Consider the following 17,232-nt stretch of genomic DNA (forward strand, 5'->3'; position numbering starts at 1 on the left):
GCATCCCTACAAATATATATGTTAACAAACATAGATTATGCAAATATACAGGACAATGAACATTATGATGAGATTTTTGCCATAGCATGATTTGTTAGAGAAATTGTGATCACTGTAATCAGCTCTTCATTCCCCATGTTTCAAAAAGGGCAGAAAAATAAGTAAATAAAACATGTTTCAAGACATTCATGTTTTATTTTCTTCCTACACTCATATTTCTGGTTTCTCTGGCCTGTAGGAAACAAATGATACAATTTCAGCTTCTCTCCCCAAATTGAAGCTAGACATGACAGTCATATCAGAACTTTATTTTCTTCGTTTCCAGATTGCAGATCATCTATATTTACAGTCCACTTTCACTGACATGGCATAGAATTATTTTACATTTGTCTCACACAACCAGTTCTTTCACACATGCAAATAATTTTTAATTCAAATAAGACTTTAACTGATTGTGGTAAGGATTATGGTAAAGCTACCTCCTCTGTATAAAACCTTATCATGTGCACTGAAACAGGATATATGAATTATTGTAACACATAAAAGTTACGTATAAATGAGTTAAGGTTTTAAAAAGAGCAGGAAATATGTGAAAAAGAGGGTTAATAGTTGTCTTGTTTACTATAATCTATAAAGGGAACGGTTTAGTGTTAATAATAACAGACTTGTGGGATATGTGCGACAACGATTAGAATCTACTTTAATGGCAGCAACCCATGGTTACATATTTGTAGAAGTTATACTCAAATAAATCCAATACAAGAGTTTGTACTGGTCATTAGTTGGATGGGAAACAGAATAAATCCTTGTGGGTGTGATTTGAACTCTTACCACATGAATGAAACTTAACATAAGACATGAATCTCTCATTTCTGCAACGTCACCATTCTCACCGCCACCGCCACTGCTGCCGCCGCCACCACCACCACTACCACCACCACCAAAGCCATCACCACCACCACCGCCACCACCACCAGCAATAACAGCAACAACAACAACAATATTGATAAAATTCTACAAAGAAGAGACATTTCCCATAATATCAAAGAAAAATAACAAAAATTGCCATTAAATTATTGTAAATAAAAATACCAAAATATTAATATTTATAAAATGTAAATCCAAGCAACTAATTAATCAGCTTATTTCCATACTAAATGACTATTTGTTTATGCAATAAACTGGAATTTTGGCAATATTAATTTTGTTGGTGCTAATGTTATAAGCTTTGTATACATAATTTTGAAGAGATTCACTGCTAAATTTTATCCTCATTATCATACTATTTATAAAATCTGAAGTCATTGAACCATTCTCCTCCTTCTCCTCTCTCTACCCTGCATACATGCATTGTAGATAATATATCATACACATACAACTTAAGGAGTTTATTAAGCTAATGAAGATTCCAGACACAAAGCTGACTGTATAGAATCCTAGAATTTTAGAAGTCATGCTTTGTTTCCCAGTATTTAATTCTAGGGTCGATAAAATAAGTGATCAGTCTGGTGGGGCTGATTGAATCTGCTATATCCTCCACTTCCTCAAAAATTCTGTGTCTGAGTGCAAATGTTAGAATCGATATTTCAGAGAATAGTTTCATAAGAGATATGCATGACAAAACCATCCCACACTAGCATAAACGTATGTAAAGATATTCGGCCATAAATACCACTTCACTTGTAGCTACTCCATTGCTGTCAGGTCAAGACAGGGTTATATCACCTGCTCTAAAGAGAACAGCCAACTCATGCAGGAAAGTTATCTTGATCCCAAACCATTCAATCAATTCTTTACACATACATACAATATTCATATATATGTTCTTTATGTTATTGGTGTATGCATTTCATATTATGCATAAATTGATTTTATGACTGGGACATACATAAAAGAAGTTGTTTACTGAATCTGAGGATATCTGTCCTTACTAATCTTTTACAAACATACAGACCTCACATGAAATAAAACCTCTTTGACCTATGTCTGGTATATACTCGAATACAGTTCAAATATATACACTGCCAGATAAACTCTGTAGTTTAGTCATATTTTACAATTAGTCTCTTATATAGACAAAGCTATAAATACTTCGTATTTTGGTACACAATCCCAGTTGTTTATACAATATTAGAGATATATTTGAGCATGGATAACAGGAATATACATATAAGTATATACATATATAAAGCACTTTAACACAATTTTCCATCAATTGATTGTTAGACAGAATCTTATGTCAGAGACAACAAATGTCTTTCGGTATCTGAGACTTTCATCTGATAGGGATGGGGAGCAGATAAAATAAGAGAAGCAAAGTTAGATATTTAGCAAATTAAATGTGAAAGTGAGACAATTGTCTCAAATTAAATAAAAATAAATGAATTGAGAGTAGAAAAATAAATATTTAAATATATTAAGAGAAGCACAAACAAACAGCCAATGATAAGCCTTTCGGAAATGTAGCAAAACCATATTTTCAGTCTAAGTTGATTCATTAGACTGCCATACATTTGTATTCAATTCTGATATTCCTTCACTGCTTGAAACAGCTATCACCATTTTACTTTAGAGTTTCTCAATTTTATTTCAAAATATGCATTTATTAAAAAGAAATGTTTTATCACTATTTTAGTGTAAAAGCACCTTGAACAAGAACTGTGTTCATCAGTTCTTGAAATGGTTATAATAAATATAGCAGAAACATTTGTTTACATAGAGAAACATATTGGCAGTCTAATGTGTATGTTGGAACACATGAAAGTCTGACCAAATCTGTTTATTAAATATATATAAAAAATCACAAGCAAAATTGAAACAGAAACTTAAATAAAAAAGAAAACAATACAATATGTATTTTGATTGCATTTCTCACTAGGAGTGGTAATGGTGTCTTTAGATTTTTAAAATCGTACGTTGGGTCTTCATCTGTAGTCGTTGTCAATAGTTATAATGATAGTGTTGGTGTGCAAGAAGTGCTATGCATAGACTTAAGATACAACAAAATATAACAAATCATGCATTGTTTGAAGAAAGGAAAAAATTTGTGAAGAAAAATATAAGAAAAAGAACATTGTGCGTGTAGCATGCATCAAGTGTTTAGAATTGAACATCAGTAAAACTAAACAAGTGAAGAGAAACTTTTTGTAACAACTTCATACCTTCGTCTTGACCATCATCCCTAAGATTGTCATCAGTTGGACAGATGTTTCCTTTCCTTTTGTCTAAAAGAGCTCTTATCCTTTCCCAGGCTAATGCGAAACTTGATGGTTCAACTTCTTGTTCAACACTATCAGAACCAAAGGCGCCCAGGACCAAACCGATGAACAGAAAGAAAAGCTAGAAAAACAAAGATACATGAGTCTGTAGATAACTGATTGTAAAAGCGTAGAATATAGGTAAAGAAAGATAGTTAATTTTTATCACTATTGTAATCCGTAATTTATAGGAATCAAAATCCATCCATTCACATATTTCAGAGTTGTTGATTAACAAAGCAGTTTTGCCTGCCTTTTATAATAAATGATGGAACATGCATTTGTAATGAGATTCAAGTGATTTTACACAATTCTATTGTTAGTTATTAACAAAAAAAACAAAAAAAAAAAAAATCAAAGGCCCTTTCTGAGCCAAAGGCTCATAAAGCTGGTTTCTAGGATTCTGTGGGGGATATATTCCTTCCCACTTCACCCACCACCACCTTTAGTTATGCTGGCCTGTGACAGGTTTACTTATTTTTGCTGACTGAGTGAAACGAAGTGGTTTGCTCAAGAACACAGTGTATTGCCCAGCCCTGGAATCGAAACCACAATCTTATGATTTTGAGTGCAACACTCTAACCACTAAGTCATATGCCTCCACGATTAACATAACACTATAAGGTTATTATAGAATATACAAAACTACGTTCATCACATAGCTACAGAAGAAATGTGAAGAAATATTAGTAATTCATAAGTAAAACAAAATCTAGCAATTAATAATATGAAATACAACTAAAAGAAGCAGTTATTGATTATCATTTGGAGGTGTAGCCAATCAAATAGTCAGACATTCTTAATATTGCAATTGAAACTGTATCATGTTTCTCCATCTTTTCAATTAATGGGCTGGTTTCTGATAGCTGAACTTTTTTATGATAAATCATGTTTTTCTAGCACTGAATGATATGTAAGGTTAAACTTTATACTCTGGAGTGGCTGTATCTTTGAAACACTAGAAGGCAATGATTTAACATTCACGAAAGCAAGTAGGATTTCTTCATCACATTGTTTTATCATCTTGTTTGTTTTGATTAAATTATTCAATGGTTTTAAGGTGTGTTAAATATGACATTAAATTTCACTTAAACACCTATGGAAGTTTACCATGATTGAAATTCAATCTGATGACTTAAATTGGGATAATGAAAAGATTCTCAAGATGGCAGAATAAGATACTCCAGAGAAAATAAAACTCCATTTACAAGGTAGCAAATATTCTATGTTTATAAATGTTTTCTAATTTTGCTGCCTATAGAACTTGTTTTTTGGCATATGATTTCATACAAAGCTGGTCTGGCAATATCTTCATGAATTAAAGACAATTCACTACCTCTTTTAGCAAGGTACCATTGATTGTGTCAGGAAGAAATTTCTGTTAAGTGTTTGGTGGGTCATCATTGTTAATACCGTGGCAAAATGTTCAATCATCTTAAAACTAAGACATTATTATTAACAGCAAGACATTCTCTATGGCTGTATAAGATTCAAGATTCCTACCCCCAAACAAGTTTTAGTCTGAATTGAAGAAGATTTACTAACAACAACAAAAGAATTATGGCCATTTCTAGTAATGCTAGTGGATTCTTCCACTTAATCTGTAGGAATGGTAACTTACAATGTAAAGGTCTTCCTAGCTTTATGAAACACAGTAAAGTCACCTTTCAATTAGTTTCCCTGTCAAATACTCATATGTACTCAAAGACAAACATATTCATATATTTTGCCTGCATTATAATTTTTGTTAAGCTTCTATCTAATTGATGTATGCAGAAAAAAAAAGGTACCTAAATATGCATAAAGTTAAGAATAACAACTAATCTATATTTTAGTCAACAATAATGTCGGATTTAAAGTGCATTTAATATAGACAGTTAGAAATCTATGTTACTTACTGTTTTGCCAAACACGGTAACTGGTATGAAGATAAGGAAACAAAGACCATTACAAGCACGCATACAATCATACATGGGTTCAATCCATTCTCCACATAAAATTCGAAAGACCATCATAAATGAATGGAGGAAATCATTAAAGTTCCACCTGAAATAAAAGACAGACTGTTAATTGGTGATAAAAGAAAATATGGTAACTGCACAATAAATTGCGAATAACAAACTTTGAAATGAATGCCACAGTATATGATTATATAGTCAAGAAATTGGTAATGTATCTTTTATTGATACAATTATGATAATTTTGCTTTTCTACTGACAGCATTCTAGATATTTCTTCTATGGTAGAGTTCAAGAAATTTGTAGATAACTTAATGGAGCACGTATTTTTAGTGTCAATAACAACTAATCAATCAAGAAATGAGAGTGTTAGTCAGACTGAACAACTAGAGTAATATACTTGGTTTAGAGTGTCAATACAATAGCTGTAAGAGGGCTTGAATAGATGATATTGCAGTCATTAAAACCAATATCTTACATAAACTCATATGTTCCAAGGGAATATTAACTGAAAAGATTTACATTTCTATTGTTTCAAACAACTTTTAAAAAGAAATCTGTTATATCTGAAGCAATGAAATTAATCTAATAACATCCTTTGCAGTTTTGATGAAGATACTGTTACTGAAATTTTCTTATGGATTTCATTTAATTATCATAATACTACAATGGTTTAGACATGTTCAACTTTAGCACATTTGGCAAGATTCCAAATGTTTATAATGGAATAGAAACATCACTTTGTGTAACATAGCATGTCTAATTAAAACAGAGATTGAATATCTGAGTATTCTCACTAATATTTTTTATGGAATAAAGTCACAAACGTCTTCATGTACATATAAAATGCACATCCATATTCATACCTAGGCATCATAAGTATTTATTATATATATATATAATTAAGTTGCAAAGAATGTCATCATCATCATCAACATGATGTATACCTCCGATGTTTGTATAGATCAGATTCATTAAGGCAGATTTTCTGTGGCTAGATGCTTTCTCTGTTGCTAACCCCACCTGCTTCCTAACAAGTTAATAGTTTCCTCTAGTTTGGGTATGTTATATGAGGTAACAGACGCTTGTATGAGGGTGAAATTTGTTCACAGTTAACGTGTAATGTCAAGACAAGCAGATAGAAACTCACCCCTTCACACATTCATACACACACACACATATAGCTATGTGGTAAGAAGCTTGCTTTCCAACTACATGGTTCCAGGTTCAGTCCCACTGCATGGTACCTTGGGCAAGTGTCTTCTACTACAGCCTTAGGCCAACCAAAGCTATGTGAGTGGATCTGGTATATTTAGAAAAGGAAGGTGTGGAGTGGTGGAGACACATACACGTGCACATATATATAAGTATGTGAATGTATTGGAAAGCGGACGTTAAACGATGATACATATATATATATATGCACACACACATATATACATACAATACATACACATACAGCCATATATATATATATATATGTATATATATGTGTATGTATGTATATATATATATATATATATATATATATATATATATATATATATATATATATATATATATATATATACATACATATATATATACATATATATATGCATAAGACATATATATATATATATATATATATATATATAGATATACACACACACATTACCAACGTCGCCTTACTGGTACTTGTGCCGGTGGCATGTGAAAAAAAATTCGAGTGAGGTCATTGCCAGTGTCGCTGGACTGGCTCCTATGCAGGTGGCACATAAAAAACACCACTTGAGCTTGGCCGTTGCCAGTACCGATGACTGGCCCTCATGCCTGTGGCGTGTAAAAGCACCCACTATACTCTTGGAGTGGTTGGCGTTAGGAAGGGCATCTAGCTGTAGAAACCCTACCAGATCAGATTGGAGCCTGGTGCAGCCATCTGGTTCGCCAGTCCTCAGTCAAATCATCCAACCCATACTAGCATAGAAAGCGGACGTTAAACGATGATGATGATGATGATGACATGCATATACAAACACACATACATACACATGTACACACACTCTATCTCACACATACACATACATGCACACACTCACACATATGAGAGAAAGATATATTTAAGTATTTTGCTCTTATACTACATTTAGATAATTCAAATAAGAAAATGACATCAAAAGTTAGATTCACTTCTGGCTATGATTTTAGAGTGAAAAAAAATATAAAAACATACTATTGATTTGTAGATATATCATCTAGTAGATATATGGCTTTATAGAGGAATCATAAAAACTCTCAAGTTTGCTGTTTAAAAAATTACAGAAAAAAAACAGTAAATAAAATTAGAGAGAGAGAGAGAGAGGGGAGGGAAGGAGAAAGGAGAGAGAGTATGGTAAATGTGAGAGAGTATGGTAAATGTGAGAGAGTATGGTAAATGTGAGAGAGTATGGTAAATGTGAGAGAGTATGGTAAATGTGAATGTGAAATTGGAGGAGAGAAATCTGGAAATGTTTCAAATTTCTTGAAAAGTGGCAAAAAGGATAAAGAGAGGTTTGTTTAATAGTGCATATCAAGAGCTCTATAGAAAGCAGCTGTAATAAACAGTCAAAATATTGGTTGTTGCTGGCAGATAAACATCTGATGGAACAGAGAAAAGTTTAAACAAGAAAAGAGATATAACACTTTAAACTTAGTGGAAGATACCATTTTAAACCTGTCTTTGACACACTTGACTTTTCTTCAAATTTTTTTCTTCTTGTTTTCCTTTCAATGAAAAATCAAAAGTCACATAAAAACTAAATACAGAATTTTAATGCTTCTGTAAAAGTGACTTTTTCCTTCCCATTGAAAGCTTCCAAAAGTGTTATTTACTGCTTATCTAAACATTTTGTGTTTGGTTTTATATTTTTGTTTTAAAATATTTGATGAAGTAAAAATTAAACAGAAAACGTATACACGTTCTTTTAATGAATTCATAATAGAACTAGAAGTTGAGCAATTTTTTCTTCACAATAGATTTTAAAAATCAATTTAACTATTTCTTTTTAGTACAGGAAACAAGTTTGTCACTTGTTACCTTAATTTGAAGCTACGTATTCGAAAATTACAATGAAATATCGCTGAAGCAAAATTGAAATTTGCTCTCCATGAATTAATTACACTCCTGATGGATATTTTTACTCTCTTTGTTCTTGATTATTTCTTCAGTGATAGTGTTTGTCAGAGGCACTGAATGTAACTTTCATTCAGTTCCCTTATATAAAAGGTACTGAATTTGTTACACAAAATTTTAACCCAAAACATGGGGTTTTGTAAAAGCTGTTTTTTGTTATGTTGGTAGACAACAGTAAACTGTTTAAATACATCTATTTCTTAGATTAGAATAATCAGAGAGAATTTGAGACCTTTTTATGATCAGGGTGAGGTAATTTTATTGAATACTAGACTACCCATGACCTGTTCAGTCACCAATAGTTCAAGGAATTAAAAAAAACTGCATATCTCAGGAATCCATGATCCAATTTACTCGAAACTTGTGTTATTCCATTTGTGTTCACATTTCACATTTCAATGATGCCTTACTTTCAAAGCATTTTCCCCAGTATATGCTGGTTTGGCTGTTTATAAAGGCACCCCAAAAAACTATGTAACTTGGTAACCTGTGGTCTGATTTGCATGAAACTTGTTTTATTCTGTTCATGAGCATCTGATTCATAATGTCTCCTGCTTTTGTCTATTTCCTCCTGTTTTGCCAGATGCTCAGTTCTTACTTTATCAGTCTCATTGATCCTTCTATTTGCATACCTGTCCTGATCTTGGATAAATGTTTTGTAAAGGACCTGTTCGTACTTCGGTGTGAAATAATTTTCTCCACAGGTTTTTTCAAGTGCATTCAACATATCTCACCTCCAAACCTGCTGCAAGCCACTTTCCTCCGGAACAGAAAGGGGAAAGGGGTGGTGGGGACCTTGGAGTTTCCTGGGAAACCCTGAGTTTCCCTATCAATAGAATTTTGTTTCACGGGTCTTTTTTCCTTTTCCAGGTTATTTTGTATGCTTTCAACAAATGTGACATCAAAACCATGAGTAAACGACTCCATTCCCCAGAAAAGGAAAGATTTGGCTGCTATTTCTAGCACACCCTGCTACCATGTAACAGCTAATTCAGGTCCTTTATTGCAAAATGAGCTAATATTATCAAATGTTTAGAAATGCATATGGTTTAAACATTAATTCATATTAACAGATTACCAGAGAAACTATTGGTGAAATAGTTTAAGGTCAAGTACACTTCCCTACAAATTCTTTCTTAATGGACTTTTAAAAGTAAGTAGATGTTTAGATGTCTTTAAAGCATCATCTCCATTCATTGGAGTTATATATATATATATCATTATGTCTTGTCCAGCTCCAACATCACTAATGTCTCTGTGCTTAAATATCTATTTTTTTCAATGCTGGCATTAAGTGAATAGATTTTCAAAATGATTTCTCTTCAGTTGTTTCCATCTATCTTTCATTGCATTATTTTTTGTGGAAGTAAATTGTCTTAGATCAACCGTAACAACTCTTCTTTTTCTACAACAATTAATAAGAAGAAAACATTTTACTGTCATACCAATAAAAAAAAAACCAAGTCAATTATTCCAACTTTGAACAAAGTAAAATGAATTGCTTCAGCTCTGCTTCACTGGCTTAGCATATATACAGAAATATTGATCTCAGAAAGGCATTAACTTAAAAAGGAAATAAGTTAAAACTGACTATGTACAAGGTTGAAATAAACTGCCATTTACCTGGGAACTGGCTCTCCTTTGAATTTGTCAGGTGTGTATTCAGTATGAAATAATTGTAATCCCGTAACCGCAAAGATATAGATGATAATAATAAGTATTATGGTCAAATATCCCAACGAGCCGAGTGTATTAAGAATTATACACAGCAGCAACCTCATTGTTGTCCAGGACTGGGCTAAACGGAAAACGCGTAGCTGAAATATATCAAAGAAAGCAATTCAAAATAATTGCAAAGAAATTATTGCTTCTATTAACAGTTCATTTGCATGATATTGAAATGGAATGGCGTTAATTAACACTGTTACAATACTGAAATGCATTTAGATTATGTAGTTCATAATTGAACTATAGATTTTGATCATTAGATTGGTTTTATTAAAAAATGCCTATCCTTTTATATTTCCTGTAATATGGTTTAAGTCTTCTGTCTGTCTCTATGGACATCCTATTTCCCCCTTTCTGAATACTTTTCATTGAACAAAACTTTCTCAACAATGATGTAGAATGATAGTCATTCTTGTATTAAACAAATGACTGATCTGTCTTTTATTAGTTAAAGAAAGAACCAAGGCGATAACATTCTATTGAATGTTAAGGTCATAATGATAGAGGATTTAAGTTTTTATATCTTGCGCTAATGAGACAGTCAAGTTGTAAATTATGCCAATATTGCCCAGGAGGGAGACTCATTAATTTGCAGCAAAGATCTTAATTTGTCCAATCACTTGATGCTAAAACATTATACAGATGCTGTTCTACTAATTATTCACATGATATTATTTACAAATGAACTTGCACCAATGATTAATATATTAATCACAGAATTTTATAAAATTCATTTTTGTTAGACTTAGTAAGAACGAGAATATATAGTTGATTGATTGATACTCATCTTAATTTAGTCAGATGATCAACAAGTATTTTATTATTGTTAAATTAGATTTACTTGTTTGATAAGTAGAATATGAAGTGTAGAGAAAATATATAGTTCAGTCCACTTGTGTTACATCTACAATAGAAAATGTTTCAGGGACACTGCTTGGAATAAACAAATGGGAAACTGATTTAGCCCCAAACTTGCCATTAGCTTGAGACTGTGATCTACATATGAAACTGTTTATGAACCATTCATTATCATACAGGAGGTATTGTACAGTTCAAGGGGTTGTAACTATTCATAAAGATAATAATATGCTAAACTGAAGAGAATAAGGATCAGCATTAAAACTAATGTAATGAATAAAATATCAATAGTCTGTCAAATGGTTCAGGATTATTTTATTTGGCAACAAAGCTCAATAATATTTCAATACTGAGGAATTGTGTGATATAAAAAGAATAAAAAATTCTGGAAAAAAAAATTTGAATTCCAATAGGCAAAGATAAGTCAAGATATCCTGAAGGTACTAGACTAGTCATCTTAAATAGGGTTAAACTTTAAGACGTTTTTGGGATTTATTTTAAAGAAACAAAATAACACTTACCAGTCGAAAAGACCGGAATACAGATACACCTTTAAGCCCCTCCACTCCTAAATCAATTAAGCTTGCAGCAACAACAATCAAATCAAATACATTCCAACCACTTTTGAAATACTGTTTGTTAAATGCAACAATCTTCAGAAGAGCCTCTAACAGGAAAACTGATGTGAAAACCTGAAATGAAACAAAACAGAAGTACATTGAGAGAAAGAGCACTGCAAATTATGTTACAATAATGCTTCATATAGACTATTTTTTAGAAGAGCCCATGTTCTAATTGTCTTAATCTGCTTCTTTCAACTTAGTTTCTTAACTTAAGAAACAAATTAATAACTTGAAAATGCCCAAACATATAACATCTATGCTAGTTTGAGAACATTGGATGTAAAATATATCAACACAGACACACACACATTAGGAAGGGCATCCAGTTGTAGAAACCATGCTAAAGCAGACACTGGAGCATAACATAACCTTTGGACCCATTGGATCCTGTCAGACCATTTAATTCATGCCAGCATAGAACACATTAAATGGTGATGATGACGATGACACACACACACGCACACACACACACACACACACACACACACACACACACACACACACACACACACACACACACACACACTCTCTCATTTAATTGCAAAGTATAAGCGCATATGTGGTAAGCAAAGAAATGTGTTAAATTCTGTCACTATACATAGCTGACATTGTTATTCAGCCCAAAGTCAGCACTCACGAAACAGATTGATGATTAAAGGCACTCCAACCATGACCCTTGCGTTATGCTTTTAGTATGTAAGACTATATGTGTTTATTTTTTCTCAGAATAACGGTTTATGATTACGGGAGATGTAGCTACTATTTCTAGCAGAAAAAAGTGACCATATGGAAGCTATCTCGTTGACTCGTCTTGTTATTTAGCCACAAGGAAATCTTGATTGAACAAACTAATGATCAAAAACATTCCACTTGTGACCATTTTTCAGTTAACATGCAGTTTATTTTCGTAAACAAAGGAACGGGAATTGTCCTAAAAAAAAAAAAATAACGGAAGCAGCGACGGACAATTTACTTTCGCTACTAGTCCCACATTGTTCGCCATCGTCTATGTGTAGATATTGTCATCGTTTGGGTCAACAAAATTGAGGAAATGGTCCGCAACAGCATGAGTACGAAGTTTTCAAGACCCACATACGAAGCCCACCTATCGGATATCAAACGTGTTCCTGGAAATAGTCGATGATTTATAACGGACCAAAGTGTTTCGTGCGTGCGATCGGGGACTGAGTTCTTTATACACTTTTATCAAATGTTGATATATTTCACTGGCATCACTTCCTGATTTTTTTTTAGGACAATTTATTATCATTTTTACGACAGTAAGCTGCATGTTAACTGCAAGGAACACGAGGCCACATTATTTAATACATCCCTTTCAAGGACGTTGAGGAGAGATCGGAAGCAGATTTGGCTGCTATTTCTTGCATAGCGAGTGAAAACAGAGAAGGTCCCCTTATGGCTACACGCAAGCGTGCATCTTTGAGTACGTGCATGAGTATATGCACGTATGTAATGCGTGTGTGTGTGCGCGCGCGTGCATGCGCGTATACGTAACAGAACCTTGCATTGAGGTTCTCTCCAAATCGCAAAGCGCGCGGGGGGGTGGGGGTGGAGGAACTCCACGCATGCGCTCTAGTGGGACTTTGTATCGTCTGCTCCAGAGTTAAGTAAAATGCCGGAGCGCATTCATATTTCCAGAAGATTTACTGTTATTCAAAAATTAAACGGCAACAAAGAATAATAGAAAGATGAGAAAATAGATTTGTTGAAGTGGAAAACGCGAAATATAATGATTTCTGAAATACTGAATGTTGTTGTATGTAAGTAAATTTGCCATATTAAATGTTGAAGACGATCTCAGAAGGAAGGTTTAGAAAATGGGGGAATGGCCATTTAATGAATACTAAAACATACTGGAATGAAAACAACCATAAATTATTGATAAAGATGCAACGATATTTCTAGGAAACTCGACCCAGAAAAATATCGGTTATCTTATTTGGATTAAAATGTCTTTTCACTAGAAAACTTAACATATGGACACAAGTGTGTCGTCTTCTCTCCCCTGGTTGACTTTATTTCCTCATAACTTTCAGAAAAATTAGTTTTCTGATAACATTTTCTACATATACTTTTCAGATGGTGTAGATTCCGATCATATCGGAATTTAATGAGGAAAAAAAAATGGTATTCGCGTATACATACTGACACACATCACATAATTTTTCCAAAATTTCAAGATTCATTTTGTGCATCAGTAAGTATGTGTGCACCCTCACCATTCCCCCAACTCCCTTAAATTCCGATATACCATATTTTAACGTGTATAAGGAACCCTTGGGGGGCTTAAAATTTGATTTTTAAAAAAGGTATGTTATTACACCCTTCTCTCTTGTAAGGGATTATAATATTTTCCATGTATGAGAGACTCCCATATCTTTTTAACCTAATTTTTGACAAAAAAAAAAAAAGGGGTATTTGTAGAAAACATTTTTCTGAAAGCTATGAGGAAACAAAATTGATAGGGCGCATTTGTGTAGATATGCTTATAACTCCATTATTTCTTACTCCAGGAATTTACTCAAAGAACAACCATAAATAATAACTATATTCAGAATTTCTATTTTATTAACCTTCACTCAGTTCTGACCGTTCATTTTTTTTTTCTTTTTTGGCAGACCTACAGAAGTCGACTTTGTTTCCTCATAACTTCCAGAAAAATGGATATTTTTTAATGAAATTTTCTATAAATATGCTTCTGGCGGTGTAGATTCCGATTATGTCAGAATTTGTAGAGAAAAAAAAAAAATTTCCGAGGCTGGGCTGAGGAGTTTCGGAAAATTCTCACGAGTAGGTTCTTTTTTTTTTTTGATGAAATTTTCTACAAATAACTTTCGGAGAGAGTATATTATGATTATATTGTAATTTAATATGAAAAAGAAAATTGATGGACTCATACATAGTGATACGTCACAATTTTTTTTTTTTTTTCTGAAATTTCAAGCTTTTTTTTTCATATCAAATTCTGGTTAAATCAGAATCTACAGACTCTGAAAGATATTTGTGGATAATTTCATTAAAAAATTACTCATTTTTCTGAAAGTTATGCGGAAACAAAGCCAATACATATGAATTTTCTGCCCCTACCCTTGGAAAAAAAGTTTTGTTTTCACCATATATTCCAATATAATGGAAATCTACACCATCTGAAGAATATTTGTAGAAAATTTCATTAAAATATATCCATTTTTCTGGAAATTATGAGGAAACAAAGTTGGCGGGGTGCACTTGTGTAGTTATGCCATTTTTTCTATATCCATGTCCCATGATGTTCATACTTATTGTTTAGTTTGTTTCGGTTTTTTTTTCTTTTTCTTTTTTTGCTCTTCTGACATCTTGTCTTTATTTCAATTTAATACTTTGTGTCCATCATTTTATTACTGCCATCTAAATGTGTTAAATGTTTTTGCATTTTAAGCTTGTTGTTCTTTGAACTTATGTTTCAATATAAATCAATGTCAGAACAACTTGTCTTTCTACCGACGTTACTAAATGGAAGTCATAAGAATAAACAGCATGACTCCTTTCTTATTCTAGTCTTAATTCCATTCACGACATAGATCCATTTATAGAAATAGAGAACTATTTTAGCGTCATCATCAACTGTTATTATTTAGACCAGCCAATTTCTTTATTAACCATGAAGTTGAGAAAAAGCGGGGACGATATGCGGACAGACAAAACAAATATTGGGGTCAGGGGATCGAATGAAACGAAACGTATGTATAAACAATTAAAATATATACAATTAAATGAGAATGAGTGATTTACAAAAATTACATTACATTTGACAGAGACATCTGAATATTAAAGGGTTAATCAGTTTTTTAACTCATCTGTCATCTAACTATCAAGTTACTTTAGCATCCACAAACAAATGCAGTAATGATGATCAATTGGCACAATTAGCTGATTTTGTCCTGTGTATCATGTTCTCTATCTTCTGTGGTAAACATTGTGCCTGCAGCAGCAATTTCTTCCCTTATAAATATCATAGCTCTTCAGGCTCAAATTTCTAATAACAATTATTAGAAATTGTCAGCACTCCATAAATTGCCCAATAGCAAAATTTTGTAATTAATCTAGAAAAGTTTCACATCTGTGGCATATGCAATTCCATGGCATACATAAGTGTTGGTACTGCAACTATTTTGGCAGCATTACCTGTCGCTATGTCTGGCCTTGTTCCTTTTAACAATATTTCTTCTCTTCTTAGCAAAGAAACATCCTTGTCGGAGATTAGCAGCAATGGAGATGCTTGGCTTTCATAGTAAAGTCATTTACTTTACTTTACACCTGTGAGAAAACAGCTGACACTCATTTCCACAGGAACAGCAATTGGCCTCTTATCATCTTTACTGCTACTCATGGAAAAGAAACTAACACAAACCATCCTTTAACTCTTTAGCATTTAAACTGGTTACATCCAGCCCATATATTCTACTTGTTTTATGGTAAAATTGGCCAAATCTAGCCTCTCACACCTACCCTACAATGTCATTCTAAAAATAAGTAATCACATCATCAAAATCTCGAAGCTATGAGATAATGCATGATTAATTCAAACCAATGTGAATAAATAAGCATTACAATTGACAGAGTAATCTGAATGCTAAAGAGTTAAGCTGTAAACCATCCCCCTATAACTACTTATGAGGAAACAATTCACACTATTGATTTCCATCTTCATAGAGCTTTTCAAAGACTTTCATCATCGTTGACTTGCCAATACCAATATTGAGCAGATTTTCATCTATATTTTAGACTTCTAAAAGATGTCAAACATCAATGGTTTATTGACTCTTCTCTCAGTTTGAGGTATTGTTTGTCTACATTCATATATGTATGTATGTATGTATGTATGTATGTATGTATGTATGTATGTATGTATGTATGTGTGTATGTGTGTATGTATGTATGTATGTATGTATGTATGTATGTGTGTGTGTATGTATGTATGTATGTATGTATATATATTCTTTTATTCTTTTATTCTTTTACTGGTTTCAGTCATTGACTGCGGCCATGCTGGAGCACCGCCTTAAGTCAAGCAAATCGATCCCAGGACTTATTCTTTATAAGCCTAGTACTTATTCTATCGGTCTCTTTTGCCGAACCGCTAAGTTACGGGGGACGTAAACACACCAGCATCAGTTGTCAAGCGATGTTGGGTGAACAAACACAGACACACAAACATATAAACACACAAACATATACACACACATACATATATATGTATATATATTTATACGACGGGCTTCTTTCAGTTTCCGTCTACCAAATCCACTCACAAGGCTTTGGTCAGCCCAAAGCTATAGTGGAAGACACTTGCCCAAGTGCCACGCAGTGGGACTGAACCTGGAACACAATTTACCCAACCCCTCTTCTATTTCCATTTCACTCAACACAAAGTCAGAATATTTACCTACAGTCCTCCTCTACAATAACCAGTGTCCTCCATCTATTTCCTTCAGTCATCAGCTAGCAGTCCATCATCCATATCAAGAATGCCAAGCAAAAACTAGGGGCCACTGCCCTTATTTTTGGGATTAAAATGCTAAGTGACACAATGTCTAATGCTCTAAGTTGAAAATTAATGATTTGATTTTAGTTCTTTTTCTTGTTGAAATACGGGG

General features: G+C 33.1%; 1 protein-coding gene across 8 annotated transcripts in view; it reads right to left on the reverse strand.

The window, feature by feature from the left end:
- LOC106869839 (sodium channel protein 1 brain) overlaps positions 1–17,232 on the reverse strand; it is a 313,255-nt gene that overhangs the window by 52,783 nt on the left and 243,240 nt on the right. For all 8 annotated transcript variants that reach the window (XM_089337958.1, XM_089337956.1, XM_089337957.1 and 5 more), the window contains 4 exons: positions 11,474–11,644; positions 9,990–10,183; positions 5,156–5,303; positions 3,162–3,339 (listed from right to left, as the gene is read on the reverse strand). In XM_089337958.1, coding sequence (XP_089194084.1) covers positions 3,162–3,339; positions 5,156–5,303; positions 9,990–10,183; positions 11,474–11,644 — 691 coding nt within the window. The remainder of the gene's footprint in view (positions 1–3,161; positions 3,340–5,155; positions 5,304–9,989; positions 10,184–11,473; positions 11,645–17,232) is intronic.

This window comes from Octopus bimaculoides, chromosome 20, assembly GCF_046866305.1.
Source record: "Octopus bimaculoides isolate indiv1 chromosome 20, ASM4686630v1, whole genome shotgun sequence".
NCBI lineage: Eukaryota > Metazoa > Mollusca > Cephalopoda > Octopoda > Octopodidae > Octopus > Octopus bimaculoides.